Genomic DNA, 22104 nt, shown 5'->3' on the forward strand with positions numbered 1-22104 from the left:
TATATAAAAAAGATAATATTAATTTATAGATATTAGCCACATTGAGGTTATGTGCATTTCGTTTAGTACTGAATTTCACTACCAGGAATTTATAGCCTGCTGGTCCAAAACAATGCCTGTATTATATACAAATGGAAAACTAAAAATCATAACCTTTCTGAAATGCTAAGGTTAGATATTTGACATGGTCCAGCTGAAAGTGAGAGGCAAAAAAGGAAGGTCAGAAAGTTAATCTTTGATAATTAACAAGCCCAGTCACTTAACAGGAAGTGAGGCAGTGAAGAGATAAAGGCCTTAGCTGACTGCTCAGTGCATAATAACCATGCTATATCACTGTTTAAGTGCATAAGGTCATATACACTGTTACTGGGTCACATACAATAGATCCCTATTTTTGAGAAAATTTGCAAGAAAAAGGAAATTATACGCCTTGATCGTTTTTCTGATAACTTCAAGCAGTAATATACATTGCTTGTTGTTGTTATAAGCATTATGTGAGAAGGATCAAGGGTGTACACCTTTCTATTCTCTATATGGTGGAGCACACTATTTCACTGCAGCACTGTGAAAATCAATATATGCAGCTATTTTAAAAGAAACATAGACATAACCATAGGTCTTAAGGTGCAGGCACTCTACAGGCTGCCTACATTCTCATGTGCCCTTTCCAATACTAGGGTCAAATGTTCCTGTCTAGTATCTTATAAGGCCAAGCCAAAGTGAAAGGCTCAGACATTTCTTTAATTATTTCATCAGTGTGACAGCCAGGTTACTGTAATATACCAAAATAATGTAGTGACATGAAAAGGAACAGAAAGATTTCCATTCTATCATTTTAGATCATGTTACATGTTTAATAAAATGCATCACTGTTTCTGATCAACACCTTCATTTTCGATGCCTAAAAAATGGGCTTGGCAGTGTGTCGCTTATTGTGCAAACTTATGATAACAGTGTTGACATTTAGTGGTCTGCCTTATCTTCAGAGACAGGCTGGGTTATGAGTGTTGTGTCAAACACTGGGATGTCAGTATGGACAAAAGCAAAGCTAGGATGTGAGTATGGGTTAAAGAAATAAATTAATTAAAAATAAAGAAATAAAAAAAAAAGAGAAAGTTCAGTGCCTGACTACTTCCTGCGAGTGAGAAAGTGAAAGAACAAGAGCAAGAGAGAGAGACTGAGACTGACCTACCTGCATTATAGGCAACAGAGTTGGAGGCGGACACTGACTTTTTGTAACACAAAAACACACTGGACCCCCACTGGAAATTAAACAAAATTAAACAAACACACAAAGATCACACACTTTGGTAACCTAAACATTGCCACATACTTTTTCAATAATCTGTATTCAAAATGTTATTTACGTACTGTATGTATACATTAGCAATTAGATATTACGCTATTCATATTCCAGTAGACATGCCTGGGGATATAGCCCACTTATAATGAAAGCTAAGTATTTAAATTTAAAGAGTATTACTGGATAAATATGACTAAAATTTCTGATCTCCTCACAACTGTAGAAGACCTGACAAAATTGTCTAAAGAAAACGAAAGTGACTGATTCAAAGCTACGAAACTGAAAGTGTATCTACCTGTTGCTTTGAAATTTATAAGAAAAAACCCCAGCAATAGACAGAATCTGCAGGTCTTCTCAGATAAATGAACTCAACATTACTAAATGTGTTTGGTACTGTTGGCATTGTGAGAAGACATAATGTAACAATGTAACAAATGCAACAAACTAATCTACATAAAAATATGAGGGACACACAATGACATCAGCCTTGCACTGGTATCCTTACCTTTTTTTAATAGCTTTTGTACCTCTACAGAAATCAATATTTGTTCATAGTTATGAATGTTGATGGATTTCATAAATTTTTGCATTTTTTAAAATAGGTAATGAATCCACACAGGCAGATATGCACATAAAATTAAATGAGGGGATACTAAATACTGAAAAGAAAATTGAACAAAGGAAGGAAGTGTCTGACCTTTGCACAGTACCAAACGTAGACTTACCATGCCACAGTTGAGGTTCTTGTCCACCTTCAGGAAGGTATGTGGGGGGACTTCTCCTTTACTTGTGACAATGACACATATGTCTGTGACTGCCAGGGAGTTCTGTGGTTGGACGGGAGGCGCGCGGCGATATGTGATGAAAATGCGCTGAGATGTTGCTGAACTGTTGTTAACATTAGCACAGCGGCCATACGGTGTGGCCTGAATCACTTCACATCCCTGGATCAGCCGGTCCTTCCCCTCATAGAGTACCCTGGGAGACAGACGCACCAAAGCAAGGAAGCTGTGTCAGTAGTCATTCCTTTTAAGACAGGTTTAATGTGGCAGAGAGACACGTACGTTTTGTTATTCTTTGATGTTTGCCCTCATTCATTCTTTCTCATCTACCCAAACACTCTAACATAAGTCTAATATAACTCTAATAAGATCTGACGGCTGTGTTGCTGGTGTTTGTCCACAAATCAATCACCATGTTCTGAAGGAAAGTGTGACTTCAAGGTTATAATAGCCTATATAAGAATGTGTGTGTGTGCTCACAGTTTTGTGGTGCTATAAGGTTGATGGTAGTGTCAGTTGTGTAATATTTAAATGTAGCAGTATTGATTTTATCTTCATGTTGTTGCTCTCCTATTTGTCTCTTTCTCTAACTCTCTCCATTGATATGTGGAAAAAAATAGTCTGGGCGGGCCTGTAAACTAACACAGTATTGTGGCTCGTATATCCACATCCAGTAATGATTACCACATTGTGAGTACCACACGTAATATCATTCTAAAATTAGACCTGGCTAACCAGGTTAGGCATTCATATTTTTCTTATAGAACACTGGTTATTACTGTCTGACTGAGTGTTTATGTTAAGCTCTGTCTCTCCAATCTTTTCATTTACCATCATCAGTGTGTTCAATTATCGGGTGCCAATATTATTAACGTCAACTGGCTGGCTTTGTTTGTTCATTGCCTGGCAGGTGTTTATCTGTTTCCTTATCTTGTCCATTAGCATACCCTACCTACTTATCACAATGTAATATGAAAACTATCTTATTTATTTTGCTCTGACTTCTGTTAATGAATGTGACGTAATACTGTATTATAAAACACCTTTTTCATAGATAAATCTATGACCAAATGTGTAACTGCTGTTGTCATTGTCCTTCCCATTTATTTTGTTCAGGCAACATAATGCAATGGCTAGAAGGATACTTTTTGATAAAAGCTTTGCCTTCATGTTATCTGACCATAGTGTTGATACAGACTCATTTGCCATTTAAAGGCTAAGCACCACATAATGGACCTATAATTCACATAATTTCACATTATTTTATTTACTGACATTTAAGTATGAATTAAAACGAAAATAGCAGCTTAATTTGTTTTAAAACTGACAATTTTATTAAATTGACGTAAAAACCCGAGCTCGCTACGGAAATTCTTGAACGCAACTGTGACGTCACTGGTGGACAACAACTGAACAACGCCGCGGTAAAATACCGTTATTTAGCTAGATAAATAACCAACATTATTCATGACAATAGCCTAGCAATAGGCTAAACTCAAATTTAGAGGTACCGTTATTCGTAAATGTGATCGAAGTTGAACTCGAATTCATCCGACACTATAAACCTCCGTAATGCAGCTACGTAGCCGACTATAATCTGAGCCACCGAGTTTAGCAAGTCAAGCTAACGTTAACTAACACCAACCAAAACTGGCGAAGTAAGTGTACTTGCCCTGTTTACCTCCACGTTACAGAGGCTCTTGAACACCTTTCGTTGGTTTCCTTACATGCCCATATTGTTGGAAAAGCGCCAGTGAAATGAGCTACAGATAACGGAGTGAGCGGATGGTCCTTTCCAAAGTGCCCGTTTAAAGTTGACAAATTTAGTCCATTTTCTGGATATTTTGGCCATTTGTGCACAGATGTATGCACCCACTGTATATTGAATTATTGCAGCCAAAAACAACACATCTTTTCCCAAATTAAGTGCAACGTCTAGAGCTGTTGTCCACCATCTACGTCACATGCAAGACGCCTATGACAGTTTAAGAACACCGTGTTTTTTTTTTTTTTTTTTTTTTGTGGGGGGGGGGAACAACGGTCTTTTAAACCTTATTCCTTGAATTAGTAAGAAATAACATGTTTTCTGACTATCAATAAACAAGTTAGGAACCCAAATTCCACTGTATTTATTTGTTTGACACTTTCATATAGCTGGTGCTTAGCCTTTAAAGACTTAAACTATAACAATTTTCATAAACTAGTAGAGCTGAACTGATTCATTGTTACATTGATAATGCAATGAAAAAAGTGACCATTTTTGGAAATGTGAAATTGCATAGTGAATTTTGCTAATGTAACGGCATTGTTTGAACATCAAAATTTGCAACCAGTCTGAACCAATAAACTAATTACTTCAACAATTCTCTTGCTGCCCAGCTCAAGGGTCTTAAATAAATATTCATGATGTTTCACAACTTATTATTTTTTAATAACTCAGACAACTTGTGTGTACTTATACATTTTTCTCTTTGCTTTTCAAAAACAAATGCATAAAATAGCGACCTGCTAAGAAAAAAGACAAGCTTGTACAAAGTGAAACGTGACAAAGTATTAAATAAGAGCTAGATTTTGCCATTCACTTACTTTCCCTTTTCTTGGCAATGGAAAAGAAAAGGAGCAAAAGATATATCTTTAAGATATTAGATCTCTAAAATCAGAAAGATCCTCTACAGTACAATAAAATAATAGTCTCATGAGAGGTGCTGGCAGCCATGACGCATTCTACCCAAGCCACATTACATTACTTCCATACTTTCCCCAAGACTGCACAAAGGCATGACATTACTGCCAAAGACTTCCTGCAATGTCAGACACCAGACTGTACTCTTATTCTTGCAAGTACATTTCTCAATTTACATTTTCATAACATCAAATATACTGTTACTCTTTATCTGGGCTATATCAGACATGACTAACTATTTTTCTTAATGTAGAACCTTTTCTGAATATTTACAAAACCTCACATTTAATACTGAGATTGTGTGTTAACTAAGAAAGAGAAATACATATAAACAGGAATTAAAAGGAAAATCACCAAAAGACAGAAGAGTGGTAGTATCATTCATTATATGTCCTTTTAAATCCTTCTTAGGAATGTGTGTGAATACTGATTAGGGGTGAAGGCCACTCAGCAGTTTATTCCTGAGGATATCTGAACTGAGGATCACCGGGTGAGTCAGACAGACCCAACAATTATGTGAACTCCTCAAGGGAGTGGGGGAAAAAAAACCTTTTGCTGGAACCACATTTCTAAAGCCTTAGTCATACTGCTTATGTGAGGGATGCTAGAGCAGGCCTAGTAGAAGGCTTGGTGGAAGTCATAGGAACAGATACCAGCTGAACACTCAAAGCATAGCCTCTTTCTTGTAATGTGGGAAGATGAAAGAAAGATCCAGATTCAAAGTATTGTAAAAGAACCCTGGCTAAACAAGCAGCAAAAGTGCAGCCAACCCATACTGGAACCCAAAAATAAACACTAATGAGAAGCCACTCAAAGGCATGAGGCCCAAATGAGGAAAAGGCTTAGTTTGGTACACTGACAGTAGAGCGATGAATAATTAACAGACCATGTTTTTTTTTTTTTTTTATTAGTGCAGCCTCAAAGCAATGCTTGATGCCAGCTGTTGTCAAAGTACAAAACCTATTTCCAAAATTTGGGATTTTCTGCAAAATGTAAATAAAAACAAAATGCAATGATGTGCAAATAATTCAAACAATACATTTAATTGAAAGTAGTACAAAAATAACAATTAAAAACGTAAGTTATTTATTTTTAAATATTTGCCCATATTGAATTTGATGCCAGCAACATGTTACAAAAAACTGGGACGGGGTCATGTTTACCACTCTGTTGCATATCTATGTTTTTTAACAGCACTCTGTAACTGTTTGGGAACTGAGGAAACCAATGGCTATAGCTTTAAAAGTGACAACTGGCTCATTTTTAAGATTTCATCTGCTCAGCAGCTCATGGTCTCTGCTATAGTGTTTCTTGTTTCATAATACACCACCTTCTTTCAATGAGTTACATGTCTGGATTGTGTATTGGCTTTGCTTACGTCCTAGAAAATGATACTCTCTGCATGGCAGTATGTTGCTCCAAAGCATATATATTGTTGTATATTATATATATATATATATATATATATATATATATATAAAAGTATATATTGTTTAGCATTAACAGTGCCTTCACTTCACAGATAGGCAAGTCACCCATGCCATGTACACTAATGCACCACCACAACACCATCGCAGATGGCTTTCAACTGTGGGCTTATAACAATCTAGATTGTCCCTCTCCTCTTTAGCCCAGAGGACACACCATAAGTTGCAACAAGAATTTCACATTTGAAGTCAGACTACAAGAGACTTTTCCACAGTCCATCTTTAAAGATCTTGGGCCCAGAGAAGGTGGCACAGTTTCTGGATCCTGTTTATATATGGCTTCCTCCTAACTTGATCAATTTAATTTGCATTTGGGGATGCAGCATCAAACTCTGTTCACAGAAAATGGCTTTCAAAAAGGATTTCTGAACCCATGCATAATTGTGTCTTTCTTTCATATGCATTGTCATCTGAGGGACCAAAGATCACAGCCAGTCATAATTGGTTTTAGGGTTTGACCCTTAAGTTCAAGTTCAAGAGTATTTATAGTCATATATATACAGAGAGAAATGAGACAACATTCCAGGTTGAAGATATAAACGGTTAATATTTTTTTAAGTGCAAGTTCTGTGCATTCTTGCTTGATATAAGACTTCAGATGCCCAACTTGTTTGCCGTTGCCTCATTCTCCTCTACATAAGGCACCACAGGACACAGCACTGGACTGAAGGCAGCTCAGTCAAGAACATGCATTCTGTGTCTTGCTGAAATAACCATGGACTTCCCAGTATAAGATGTAATCTTGATGGCAGCATGGGTCTCTCTTAAACGCACCGCTTGTCTCCATGTCAACAAATTCTCGCATATGCAAGTGCCCTTTGTTACTGACGCACCATCATACTATGGGAGATGTGGGCTTTGCACCTATTGCAGATAAAATTCTGATTGTACTTTTGTCATTAACTTGAAAACTACAACTTCAATTTTATTTACGTACACAAGCTGAAACATGGACTCTTGTCCAATTGTCCAATGTCTTCTGGACTATCTGAGATGAGTTTAGGCCCAGAGTATCATTAGAGGTTCAGCATAGAATTGAATAGCATACACATGTTTTTTTTTTCTTCTTGTGTAACAGTTTACATTTTGGCATTTTTGAGTTAGCGGTTGTTGGTGTAATTTTACAAGGGTTTTACAAAGTGTTCTCAGGCTCATCTGGCTATATTTAATCATGGCAGGATGACAGTTTCACATGCCATGCAATTTGAGGGCTCAAAGGTCATGCACTTCAGTGTTGCCCTACACAGATATTTCTCCAGATGATCTCAATCGTTTTACAACATTATGTGCAGCAGGAAAAACGGAAACTAAAAAACTTTTTATATGCCTTTTGAACTGTATGACAGTCCTCTAACAAAGTTTGGCACGAAGTGATGATGCTTGCAAAGTTGGTGGGCCTTTGTCAGAAGTTCCTTTTGTACACAATTATTATACCCTCATTACCAATTCACCCGCTTATTATGGAATGTTTTAAAACTGCATACAACTACAACCTATCTTAAATATCCTATAAACTTTTCACTCTTATGTTGCCTCTATCCCAACATTTTTGGAGCGTGTTAGTGTACAAGCATAAAATTCTAAAATTTCTACCTTGTTGTCCACTTAACAAGAGCTACCTATAAACTGCACTGTGATTACCTCATTCTATTTTCAGGATTTTGAAAAGGCTCAAAAGGCATTAGTGCAATATAAAACCCACTATCAGTGGAGTGTGTGTGTGGGGTGGGGAGAACACCACTGAATGCAGGTTCCCATGGAACATGTAAAAAGCCTTCTTTATATGTTTTTGAAGATATGCCAAAAAGAAGTTAAAAAAAAGATTTAATAAAGTAAATACTGAGATATTGTATAGTGTAATTTTCTCATTAACAAAACTGACTTAAATAGCAATTAAAAATCCCTCAAATTCAAGACTTTTTCAGTTATTCCCCTGCAAAAAATAAATAGGCCTAACTCTTGAATGTATGACAGAAAAGCCATTTAATGCAGTAACGCCAAAATCACATCTTCAGTCTCACATTTAATTTGTTTATTCCAAGTGTTTCTCCATACTTCATTTCTGCATGATTAAATTCACTACATAGTTTTAATGCCAGGAATGATACAAGTTAAACTGTACATTAAAATATTCTAAGCTTTAAAGAAACAGCGAAATAAAACGATTTGAGCACATACTAAGACTTACCAACTTCTCATAGTGTGTAAGAAATTAATCAATATTCAAATAAAGATGCGAGCACACTTCCCAATTCACCTAGACACTGCCTGTCTTTTGTCTTTTAAAAAAAGAAAAAAGGCAACAACTGCTTACATAAGCAGCTGGTTTGTGCCAAATAATAATGTAGGTCACCAAATGTGACTGGCTAATGTTTACCTCAGATATTTTGGAATTAACAACATCATTGGTGTTATAATGTACTAGCTGGATTTCTTCAACAAACTATTAGTTTCAGAATTAGGATTGAGTGAAAAGTAAAAAAAAAAAATCTCTGAATTTTTATATTTGGTATTTATTATAGACAATATGCCTGTTTAAAAAGCAAATACATGTACATCAATTCAGTACAGGTAATAACAGACATAGAACTATTAGTTTACTGTGTTTGTCCTAGTCACAAATTATACCCCCCTTCCCCCAAGTTAATACAGTGCCCTGGGGTCTTAATAAAAGGTCTGTGACATAATTTGCTCAAAATACCACAAACACCAAACAACAGAGCATCCTTCACCCCATAGCTCTTCCGAGAGTATCTTTTGCACTGAATGTCTTTCTTTAATGCACTTATTACTTCCTGGCATATTGCACTTAATGTAAGGTATTTTGTATAATTTGTGCTGTAGCTCGAATGTTAGATCCTCTTTTGTAAGTCGGATTGGATAAAAGCGTCTGCCAAATGCATAAATGTAAAAAATGTAAATGTAAATTTATTTAGCCCGGTTGAGAATGGCTGGTTTGAGCAAAAGGGCCGGCCTAATGCAGCCCACAGGAGCTAAACCTTTGGCCTGCCACAGCCACATTGGGTTTGTGTCCTTGAATTTTTGCATGTGAAATTCCGAATTTTTGCCACTACTGCAAGAAATACCAGTGCTCTTCAGACGTGAAAGTGCAGAGACAAAATGCAGGAGAGTTTACAGCGCTGATTGCTGACCTCACACTCAGCCATACTCATTTCACCAGGCTAAAGCTGTTCACTTAATGCGCTCGTGTGTTCTTACGTTCTCGGGAATCGTTAACAATTGAAGCAAAAGTCCTGTTCTTCTTAAAAGTCCACATCTAGCCAAGTACAATTACAATACCCGGATGTGTTCTTGCTTGGCCCATATAATCGAGGATGCACTGGGACTAGACTTATTTAGACTTGAGAGAGTCAAATATCTCAAAATGCATATCGCACCAACCTCAGCACGATGGCTTTTCCCCGCCACGGAGACAGTGAATCATCAAGTACGTTGGTGTTCCAATTACAGAACGACCACAGCGTCCTGAGAACTTTGTACTCATGAGTCGCAAAGTTTGAACAACCACGTACAGCAGTTCGAACTTAAAGTATTGAGAAACAGCCTAAGTGAAATGCAAAAACCAAGTGTGACCAGGGCTTACTGCTACTGGAGCCAAAAAGAAGAAATCAAGCCAATCAATGAGCACCGCCCCAAATTCAGGTCTCTTGTTTCAACCCACTGCTGTCACTTCTCTCAGAAAATTGCGAGTAAAATCAAATAAGTGTAGTTAGTTAGGCCTACATATTTACATAGACTTAATAAAAATCATAATCATAATAATAGTGACTACCGCAATAAAAACCCTTGTCCCGCACTACTATGAAAAAGTATGAGAATGACACACTGGCCCTTGCCTTTGTGATGTTGGTTGGATGTGGCGCTTGAAGAAAAGTAATTTGGGAGCCTTGCTTTAAAATGACAATGTGAGGCTGTTCAGTCCAATCCAACTGAACAGCAGTGAGAAGCGAGTGAGTAGAAACTCTAGATTTTAGCTTGGCTCTTTTGATTCTCTGCTCTGGTTTATACCGTTTTTACTCTGTACGCAATATACATATTATGTAGTTAGACTCACCCAATGTCACTTAGTGGAGATTTTCCGTGGCCTCTCTTGTAGCACAGAAAGAGTTCTGGGCTCTTGAGACTGCCATGGTTGAGGTTGGCTTGCTGGCCAGTGTATGTAGTCTCTATGCACGTAAAGCCCTCAGGAACAGTTTCACCGGCAGTCTTGTTGATTACTGCTAGGTCAGTGATAGGGGCTTTAGGCCCACTGGACTTGGTCTCGGACAGGTCCTGCTCCAGTGGCGTGGACTTGTCTGTCAGCCCAGCCACAACAAAGTAGTCTGCCACACGATGACCTTTGTCTTCAATCATGGCTGGACGTGCCTATAAAAGAAAAGATAGTGCTTTGAGAAATGACAGAATAATTTGTTTTATACAGTACACAATATGTAATTTCAAAATGATTCAGTAGTTTACGCTATTGTGTGCTGTCAAACTCACATTCATTGTCTATAATGGGATGGCACTGAGTAACTACTTGCTAAAGCAGATACCTGACTAAATAATAACTGTCACCGGTACAACACAAAATGGCAACACCATAAGGCAATGAAATACGATGTAGAAGTTATCTCAACAATAATTAATTCTTTTGGAACATTTCTATTGGTGGATTCATGCTTAATTATTCACCCAACAGCAGCAAGCATGCTTTAGGATCATAAAAATTTCAAATGCAACAGGCTACAAGGTTTTCATGTGATAGCAGCAATATACAATGGTTTTGATGTTTTCACCTTGAAAAAATTGATGGAGGTGGCTGTGAAAGGTGTCATTTTGGGCATGTGCTAGAGTTCACCCATTTGCAGAACTGTTAAAGGTTATTTGCTAATAACAATGCAACACTCATCCATTAAAGTGCATCCAGATATTTCTCCTTAATATAAATCTCTAAATTCTCCACATATTTTTAACGAACATCCAGTGCCCCTGGGTCTTGGAGGGACTGGATGTACTCTAGAATGGAATAGTCGCCAGCTTCCATCCAACACAGACTAAAGAAATACTACAGATTCACAGAACTGAAAGCCAGAGGATTGTATGGAGCATAAGTACAAGTGTAAGGCTTTAATAAGTGTAAGATGTGTGTTGATTTAAGTACTCTTGAAAGTGATCTCTCTCTCTGACTAAGAGTAAAATCTAGTTATATGAACTTGTAATTAATTTTCTTTTTTACTTTATTCTGATAAAGTTACCATTTTGCTTACAACTGTTTCTGTATACTAATACCTGCTGAACAGTGTGGGGATATGTCTGACACAGAAAACACAAATAATAATTAGCAACACAATACAGTAATTATTAAAGCTGTAATTATACCCGGCTGATCCTAATTAAGTTAAAACCCAACCATTACATCCAATATATTGCAAATATATGAAATATAATCTGTAGTCATAGTTTCATTTGCTTGAAACTTCAAAGTCAACAAACCTACAATGAAAATGTATCTCTTTTTTTTGGCCCACATACAGATTATTAAACTTATAAAGACAGTGGCAAATGAGCAGACGTAATATCTTGAATAAGGAAATGAAAATGAGAGTTGTGTCAATGTTTGTAGGCATTGTTCCAAGCACGGCATGGTTAAGCAGAATCCAAACAGTTCCTGCTTTAAAATATAATCGGTATGGGAAGGTTTGTAACACCTCAACTAATTAGAGTACAAACAAAAACAAAACCTCTGACTACTCAGAGTTTATCCCCCTGCAGTAATGAGTTAAATTCCTATAAATCTCAATGTTCATCACAAATACATATTTAGATATCACAGGGAAAACATCGCATAATCCATTAAACATGGCTTACATTTAATGATACACATTTGCATTAATTCACCATACACAGGTCTATGAATATAATTTGTATCTTCACATACCCCATCACCTACTCACCTGCAGCTTGCAAGCCCCACCCCACAGACTAACAGATTAGTTACTTAAACACATGACGTGTGGAACCCTGTCTGTATAAAACTGCCTTTGGAAAACAAGTTTTAAAATGGTCCTGAATGTTTATTTTGCACATGACATATTTCCTAGCATACACAAACATGTTTTTCATGTTTGATTAGCTATTATATTTGGCTTAAACATTTCAATTCCATTTATGGTGGTCCAATCACCACTACTGAAAAGAAACCAGAGTTCAAAAGTTTCCCTACAATATTTATTTATTTGTTGGACTTTTTGTAAGGTTGTAGACTACTGCAATGGGATGTAGCAAAATGCAAACCTGTTCACTTGGTACAGCTATAAAACTCCTTTGTGACTCAAAACTAATGGCTGACAGAGAAGAAACACAAGGTACAGGATACATACAGGATGCAAGAGAATGCACAATGGAGATATAAAAGAATTCTTCACCTACTGAACTGCAAGTAGTTAGCAGCAGTTATTGAGTAACTTCTTTACAGCATAATAATTAAAAAATAAACACAATCTCTTCACTGATATTGTGAAGATGAAAGTTTATCCACATCAACTGAGTGAGATTTCACAAAGATGCTGACTGTGTAATGACGTGTTGCAAATGGCCCCTTACATGTAGTACACATGGCACTTTTTGGGACACACCCCATGAAGCAGATACTTCATGTGCGCCACTAGATGCAGCTCCAATTTAAAGTTGGTGCAGATTATAAACAGACTGGGTATTTTGTCGATTTGTATGGAGACCGGAAAAATTTCACACACACTACACGACTGGGGATAACGCACTACACAACCCCAAACCAAACACACAACTCGCGTTTCCTAAGAGAGACAGAAATATAGACATACAACACTGCAGTTATTGTTTGTGCTGCTGTTTGTGTAGATCCACAAAGAAAAATATGTACAAATGTCTTTGGGTCATAGATAGGAAAACACAGCGACACACCACAGCCGGAGCTGGAGATGAGTAGAATAGCACATAGTTCCACCTTAAATGGTTCAGAAATATTAGTGGGAGCCATTGCGTGCTCAACAGTGCTGTGTCATTTAAGGTGGAATTGAAAATTAGAATAAAGTTTGTAACAGTGTGTTTTGTGGCTCACCATATTCTACTACAGGTAATACTCATTATTTAGGGAAGTGCATCCAACTCTATGCAATGTATTCTAGTTTATTATAGTTTTACCGTTTAATCTGTCCTTCACTACAGAGCGCCACGGCACGTGCCTGTGTTTACTTTCTGTGCTCTGTTCTCATTGGCCATTGAAGGGACTTTCAGGTTTGAGTTGGTGGAGAGTTTACACTACACAACTACGCCAAAGTTGGGTCGGAAAAAAAAAATCCAATGTTTGATATATCACGAATGTGTTCTGAAACATGACTGATGCAAGAAAAAAAGTAAAATCGGGTTAAAAGTTGTGTCGTGTAACCCCAGCACGCCAAAGAACACTGATGTGATTCAAGAAACAAAGAAGCACGCTAACACAGGTCAGCAGGAGTCCTTGGAAAAGCATTTCACGGTCGTGACAAATATCTTCATGACAGTGTAAAAAGCTGTTCAGTCAGGCTTAGTAAAATAATGCCTTCCTACTTGTACTTGTTCCTGTATCATGGATTTTCTTTGTTCATGGCTCTGAAACATAATTTTTATGAGCAGTTAAAGAAGTAAATGTTGTTCATTCAAACTTATATCTTAATAGCAATACAGAACTCTGCTTTAGCAAAATAAAATCTGTAAATATAGCAATATAAATCTGTTCTCAGTTATCTGTTCTCTGTATCAGATAACTGAAGATGAAATATTGGTATTGGTATTAGAAGGGAAAAAGTGCTGTTTGATATTTGTTTAAGCATTCATAAGTAAATGGCACAGCACAGAAAACAAGCAGTAGAACAGGCTAAAGTAAACTGCTCTTATTAAAGAAAATATGTTATTTTCTCCCCAAGGTTAAGAGCTTTATATTTAGTGTGTAGTTTTACCATGAACTGAATACTTGCCAACATTTGCATATGTAAAAAAGCAACAAGAATTTTCATCAAAGTTCGTTACAACATAGGGCCGCCCCAAGACACATCTGATTAGCTTTCCTGCATGTTTCCCATGACTCTGCTCAGTTGCCTGGCATCTAAGGCAAATGCTTGAAGTGCGGAGCATTGTAACATGTCAGCTTGAAACAAGCTTTGAGCTTTTGAAGGATAATACCATTACAGAATGACTCTGTACAAGCCAGGAAACTACATTATATGAGCTCCCCCTTGATGAGAGAAAATCATAAAAACTCTTGATAACAGGCTTTCAAAATTATTACCCCTTTAAATCAACAGGTAAATGAATGCACACAAAAAGTGGCTGGAAAGGCTTGTGGCCTTCCAGAAACATCCTAAAGCAACCTTGTGGTCTGTGGGGGTGGTACTATAAGGTCAAGGCAGTTTCAACTGGCATTACCACACAATGGAAATAGTGTCTCAGTCTACTTTATACTGTCCAGTGTTACTGCACCCAGGCTCAATCAAATGTATAATAACAGTGTTTTTGGTGCTAAAGCCTTGATTCTACAGAGCTTAGATTAGTCATGAAAAAGTGTATTAAAAACACTTAAGTAATATACAAAAAGGTGACTAGTTTTGCATACTGTTTTTTTATGAAAGACACCAAATAAGCAACACATTAGGTATATTATTTATTAAAATTGTGATGTTCTTATACTAGAGTATATTAAGCAGGGATACTACCTATGCTTCATCTGTACTTTTATTCACTAAGCTATGATATATAACAAGAGTCAGAGTTGGCATTCCTGGTTGTTGGAAAGTAGTGGTACACAGATCACCCCACAGGATTTGGGATGCATGTGAACCACGGATCATTAACTGAAGTTTAACCACAACAGTGTGGAACAGTCTTATGGTTTGTAAACATGGTCAGCAGAGAGAGCTGAGACCTATATGTGTGAGCCTCAGATACAGGCTGACGGTAAAAGGAGAAATCTTAAAAGTATGCCAACCTCAGAATGACGGACTCTACAATTAACTATTAAATTTAGCAACTGCTACATTATTTTAATCTAATTTCAAAGTACGTTCTTAACCTTTTTCCAACCTTTGAACACTAAATTTTGTTTCAATTTTGTTTCAATGAAATAACAACTGACATTATTTCAATCAAATTTCAATGTGGAGGTTTAGTCAGGTGCCAGCAGTGTTTTTCTTTTCAGTGACCTGAAAAACGATCCAATCCATAAATCAAAAAACATAATCCAATCCAAACCATGAGTGTTGTGGTCCGATAACGAGCCACAAAAAATAGATTTTTAAATGGCACTTTAACAATAAATTGTAGTTATTTGCTGTTTTGCTCTACAAGAAGAGAGCAGGCATCATGAACGCTTTGAAGTTTAAATACTTCACTTGGAGTACACACCTAGACCAAATCTCTTATGTGGGTGTAAAGTCTCTCAGCATTGAAGGTGTAAAGCCAGAGACCTCAATCAGTCTGGTCTGGCTCCAGCTACTTCTTCAATCCCGCAAATCACTGTTACCTTCTGTAACCTCGGGGTATGTCCATGCTTCCACTTATCTGGCTTACTGTCTGGGTAAAGGAAGCTCATGTCTCTCTTATGGGTCAGTTCTTTTAAAAAGTCAAAAGTGTCAAAGGGGCTCATTAATGTTTAAAAAAAAAAAAATAAAAAAAAAATATAAAAAAAACACACACAACAAACAAACAAAAAACTACTGAGTAATAGTGCATACTACATTCATCTACAAACACCATCAAAGCTTGATTCTACTCCATAATTTCCTTCAGGTTCTTAGAAGGATAGGAAACACTGAGTCATGGGACTGATTCCCGGCAGAGTGGGTACTTCCATTTGCCAAGTGTGGGTTTACTCCTGCTGAGGCACTGGCTGTGATTGGCCTCACACAACAAACGTAAACAGAGAGGCAGGGGGTATGTGCCTGATTATCACCACCTATTAAACACAAGGCCAATATGTCCTCTCCGTCTCTGGTTATGGAGAGTTTTAGAAGGGCAATGGGTTTTTTTGGGTCCGGTAAAATATAACATTAACTCTGTTCACTTCATGGCTGCAAGACACTATGGATGTAGCAGCTGTGGGTTTGGACTGTAAAATGATTGGACAGAGGGCGGGATGACAGGCAGGACCTTGGAGGGCAGGATCACAGGAGCGCCGCTCCAGACTGGGCACTTCTCAATATACTGCTTCAGCAATGCTACAAGAGGCAGCAGTGTTTTAGCTTTGACTGTTTCCTTAATCTATGACCACACACCCTGGACATTTTATGGCTAAGTACAGTAAATATCTTAAAGATTGCTCCTTTAACTTACAAAAAACCCACAACACTGGTTTTTAATCCAGTGATATCCACTCTGATCCTGTAGTGTAAAATCCGACCCATAGTGGCTTGCAGTTAATTAAACCTGAAGCTCCCGGCACTACACACACCTCAAAACACGATCAGTGGCTTTACTGTGGGCTGTTGCCTTGGAAACAACACTCCAACCTGAACATAGAATTACAGAAGAGAGAAATGTCCTGTATGTTCATGTGTGTTCTAATATGAAAGTTTTCACCTCTCCTCCACCTTAACTTTGAGTTTTCATGATATCAAAGTAGAAGTAGTATTATAACAATGCAGGAGAAGAGCCATGAAAAAAACCTTTCAAGAGAAAAGAGGCCTCTCTTTTGGGATCAACAAGATGTCCCTAAGAGTGTCACTAATTACTGTTTCACTGGCAGAGGATACAGTTCACATTCCAATAGCACATTCTAATGTTGTTCAGGTATTATTAATGAGAACAGGGTGACATGCAGAACTAACCATAATCCTTATATGGTTAAGAGGTATATGGGTAATCTTTCAGAAATTTTCATGGCACAGATCAAATCATAGCAAATACTACTACATATGGAAAATTTGTTTTGTTTAGTAGTAAAACAACAGATTACTTGGACATTTTGAAAGCAGAGGTAGACAAAATTGGAATAATTTCACAATTTCCTTGAATTTTGAAATTTGAGAAATGCATAATTTTAAAAGGTTTTGTTCATTTGGACCAGACAAGACATCAAAACGTAATGTTCTTCTGAGGTAAATCCCTACTTAAGATTTGCCTAAAGCATAAAAGCAACATCTATGATTGTGGGTAACTGCAGTTCTCGCTTGGTTTGTTTACATTCAGAAGCTCAGTGTCTGAAGGTGGAAGTGTGTTTGGGGGGGGGGGGTTGTGGGGGGTGTTATGTGGCTGAAATTTAACATGTCTATAAGTTATTATTTATTGTTTGAATTACCACATAAACTCATTTCTGTGTTTACTTTCATTCAGTTATCTTTTAGAGACAGTTTCACCTCGGTAGTGAAGCAAACACAGGTCAATATTACCCACTTATAGAGCAGGAATAAACTAATATCCTCATCTCATTTCATAATTTTCTTCTTCTAAATTAAATAAAAACAAAGTTTTTATTTTTAATTAAAATCTTGAAGTTGCCTCAAGATGCATGTTGAGCTGTTAAGTAAGATCAGAGCCACTGAGCATGAATAGCAATAAATAATGTGCAGACTATAGATGGCTCTTAAAAGCATAGCAAAATAGGCAAAAGCCAGCTAGTCAGCATACTGAATTATAATTATACACAGAATAAGATGTCAAATATCCTATCCAAACCCATTAAAGCTTTGCTTAGAATCCACTCCACTCTCTGTCTATCTGCAACCACAACATTCCTGTAATCATCTATCTCTGGCCATTTAAATCCTAACCCAAATCAATAGAGTTGCTGTGGCCATGTGTAATCCAATCAGCTATATATAAGAATGAAGGTTACTCTTCGGGCCCAGCCCATGTGTACTCAACTCAGCCACTGCATTGGGGTGATCAGGTAGGCAACTCACCTCGGCAATGTTTTTGCTGAATTAAGCACACGGCACCTCTGGAAGGCTCAACAATGAAGTCCGGCATCCCCAGACCCACACTCTACAAGCTAGCATGTAGCAGACTTGGCTACAAATCCCCTAACTCCTATTTCCACTTGGCTTACAGGTGCCTGCCTATAGAGAGTGATTAGTCTCTAAATACTTTACAAATTGCTAAATGTTAATCCAGAAGTCACAAATATGCTTCACTGTTTACAAATGAATACATCCCAATTTGTGTCTTACGCATTTGTAAAGCCTTTTGAGACTAATCTCTCTCCATATCTGCCACCCATATTCTCTCACCTCAGCCACAAAGTCTGTGTACTTCTGTTTCTTCCTTTCGAAAGGAATATGCACAATTAAAAAGCAGAAAGAGAAAAAGTTAGATTAAAAAGAGTTTAAAATAATAAATAATCATTCCCAAGTGCTGAACTGTAAACATACTGCACTTAACCCATTATAAGGCTTAGATCAGTGCTTGTAACAGTGAATGAATGAAAGTGCAAAACTAAATACTTTCTAGCTTTCCCATTGTCTATAACCGTTTATCCAGTTCAGGGTCGCTGTGTGTCTGGAGATTACCCAGAATCACAGGGTGCAAAGCGGAAAAAGTTACGCCCTTGAGAGTGTTTAAGAGAAGCAGCCTGATCTATTGTGTCGGATCCAATTAAAAATTCACGAGTGGAGAAAATTATTTTGTTTGAGGAAAACCACGTCAGGCAAAGAACAGTTCTCTCGCAAACGGGAAAACATTTTCCGGGAGGAGAACACACTTTTAGTGAAGAAAAACCCACTGGGTTCTTTTTGTGCATGAGGGAAAGTTTATGCGTTTGTGTTCTGACAGGGGGTCGCCATACCACACAAAATACACCCCAAACAGTACACCTCAAAACACAGCGTGAACAGGAGACAGAAATATATTTAACACACAAGCACTTGAATTAAACACATTACAATCTTGTTTACGTTGTCACGTTCATGCAGTCTATTACGTTCATTTACCATAATAGCATGAGTATAGACACCTGTGCAGTTAGCTGCTAACCAGAAATAGAAATGAAGCCTTATTGAGCTCTATTACCCAAAGCTCATCGTTGTTATCGAGCTAAAATGTATCAAGAAACAAATCGATACTGTTTTAATCACCCAGCAATACTATGCCCTCAAATGGAATTGTTAACTCTATGAAATAAACTGGGATCTTTAGCTGTCTCTCTGGTGATCCCCTCAAGGGTACATATGCTGTACCTTTAATTAGGGAACTTAATTGTACCTTATTCTATAATAATTGTAGCTTTTAAAACTGTGTTGATTTCATACGCCCCATTTTCTCTCCAGGACTTGTATTATCATCTTACATTTTACACAGTTCTATAAAGAAATCGTGCAAATATTCACCCCTTCACCTGGAGCAGAGCATTTAATGTACCTTTAAGGAACAAAACTTGACTTTAAAACTGCTGCTGTACCTTTAAAAGGTACATTTACACTCATTGTACTTTTGGTGATCAATGATTTAACCCTACTGTACATTTTATCCAAGAGTGTACCACTTGTGTATAAATAAATGTGGAAAAAAATATATTCTGGAGATGGCAGGGCAAATGTGCACAAATTTGCAAATGTCTGAACTGCACAGAGGGTGAAAGGGAGGCAAAGTCCTTACTGTCAACACAGACACTGGTAAACACTGTTGTTGTCTTAGCAACTGGCATAATAATTAATATCTACAGCAGCAGGCCCACACACACACAAAGTACATTCATTTTGCTCAACACTTGCATTCACTTTTAAAAATGTATTTACAGAATATAAATGGAGTAAAACGGAATGGAAGCTGCAAAAGCCCTGATTAAAAACTATCAAGAACATAAAAATAAAATGAGAACACATGAAAAAATGTGGTTGACTTGATAAGTCACAGCTTGCACCTAAAGGTGTAAAAATAGCTGCGGTCATGCTGGTGAACCAATCAGCTGAAGCTTGGCTAGTAAAGACTTTCTATGATCTATCCACAGAGGGATGTCTATTTACTGGATACATATTTATAATTAAAGAAAAAAAAAAACAAGCAAAATAAGACTCTACAGGCTCTACACTGTTTAGAAGCATAGCTGGCCAGCTAACAGGCACTTGTGGTTTAGCACACCACAGCAGATGGGTTTCCAGTGAACTCCAGCTCATATCACACATATTTAGTGGATAAAGCCTTGTAATTTTGAGCACAATGTCAAGTGAAGGATCTTCTGAGTATTTTGTTTTCAGCTTCCTTCCTCTCTCTTTTAAACCAAACTCAGTGCTAAACTCGGAGAGACACCAGTCAGTGAGCTGCACCCACAACGCTGCTTCCTTGTGGCTCTCAAATGCACATGAAAGAACTTTATGGCCTTGTACTTAACAGAGAACATAAATTTGTCACGCCCACGTCATAAAAACCGCCCTCATTTTGAGATACTGTCCAAACTTTTTTTTAAATACAGCGATATATGATACTACTGTTATACTGCAAAGCCCTAACCAGAACAAAACAGGTGTGACTTAAATTAGCTCAAATACGTGTCTTTTCAAACAAGATGCATTTCAATACTGTGTGAGATTCTATGAAAAAAAGCACTTCCTAATGTCAAAACTGGGTTTGCTTTATTTTAAGGTAAAGTCCATAAAGTATCACAAAAGTTTTTGTTTAAAGTGTCCAGCTAAAAGCCATTGTTGTAAGTTAAAACACAATTTCTAACTCTAACATTTTACTTTCAGAAATGTACAAAAATTATTTTAACAGCTGCAGTTAGAGGCTAGGCTACACTTAAGTGTTAGTTTACATTGCACTGAGTTCTACTAAAGGCAGGTGAGGAATATGAGTCTTTGTGAAAGTCTCAATTGTCCATTTTTCTCCTCACAGAGCCTTCTTTTCTCACAGAAGCGTACAAGTGAACAGCCAAGTTCTTTTGTCTCTGTAAAGCTGAGGTCACATTTCTTGGCAGCAACACAAGCCTCAGAGAGAAAAAGACGAGGGGATTGTACAGGACTGTCCCAGAAGCCTGCATGCAGACAACAAAACTAAGAAATTTCCTTGTGCATTAAAAATTAAATTCTGATTTTCCTCCTTGAGTAGAAAGCATGATGATACTGGACACATAAGGCTGTCTGCAGATATTGTCAGCAGGCCGATTTTATGATTTGACGGACATTTTAAACAGTATTTGAGGTAAAGCATCTTGAGCAGAACACCACCCATCTCTTTCACAGTAACTGAACTCATCTAAGGCAAACAAAGGGCCAAGCGCTTTGTTGCAGAAGAACGGTCTGCTGAGTTGGGGCTGGGTAGAGGGTTGACGCACATTGCCTGTCTCAATTCACTCTGTTCAGCCTATATGAGGCCCCACCATCCTGACCTATTCAGGTTGGCCTCGCCTGAGGAGAATAACAAAGGCAGTGTCTGAGTGTATATCCCATACCAAATGTTTCACAGCTGTGTATTACTTTAATTTTAAAACAGACAAAAAAAAAGTTGACCTAAAGCTATATTTTACAATGAAAATGAAACATTTGAAGAAGCATAAATATTCATTCATTCATTATCTGTTACCACTTATCCAGGGTCCAGAGCCTACCTGGAATCATTGGGCGCAAGGCAGGAATACACCCTGGAGGGGGTGCCAGTCCTTCACAGGGCGACACACACTCACACCTATAGACACTTTTGAGTCACCAATCCACCTACCAATGTGTGAAACTGGAGCACCTGGAGGAAACCCACGCAGTCACAGGGAGAACACACCAACTCCTCACAGACAGTCACCCGGAGCGGGAATCGAACCCACAACCTCCAGGTCCCTGGAGCTGTGCGACTGCGACACTACCTGCTGCGCCACCGTGCCGCCCAGCATAAATATTAAACACTGAAATGTTC

At 37.7% G+C, this 22104-nt stretch overlaps 1 protein-coding gene across 3 annotated transcripts in view; it reads right to left on the minus strand.

The window, feature by feature from the left end:
- The window catches only part of dennd4c (DENN/MADD domain containing 4C), a 51292-nt gene that overhangs the window by 22094 nt on the left and 7094 nt on the right, over positions 1 to 22104 (minus strand). For all 3 annotated transcript variants that reach the window (XM_066680301.1, XM_066680300.1, XM_066680299.1), the window contains exons 2-4: positions 10331 to 10641; positions 2029 to 2281; positions 1193 to 1262 (exon numbers count right to left, since the gene is read on the minus strand). In XM_066680301.1, the coding sequence (XP_066536398.1) occupies positions 1193 to 1262; positions 2029 to 2281; positions 10331 to 10629 (622 nt within the window). In that variant the 5' untranslated portion in view covers positions 10630 to 10641. The remainder of the gene's footprint in view (positions 1 to 1192; positions 1263 to 2028; positions 2282 to 10330; positions 10642 to 22104) is intronic.

This window comes from Hoplias malabaricus, chromosome 9 (assembly GCF_029633855.1).
Source record: "Hoplias malabaricus isolate fHopMal1 chromosome 9, fHopMal1.hap1, whole genome shotgun sequence".
Classification (NCBI taxonomy): Eukaryota; Metazoa; Chordata; class Actinopteri; order Characiformes; family Erythrinidae; genus Hoplias; species Hoplias malabaricus.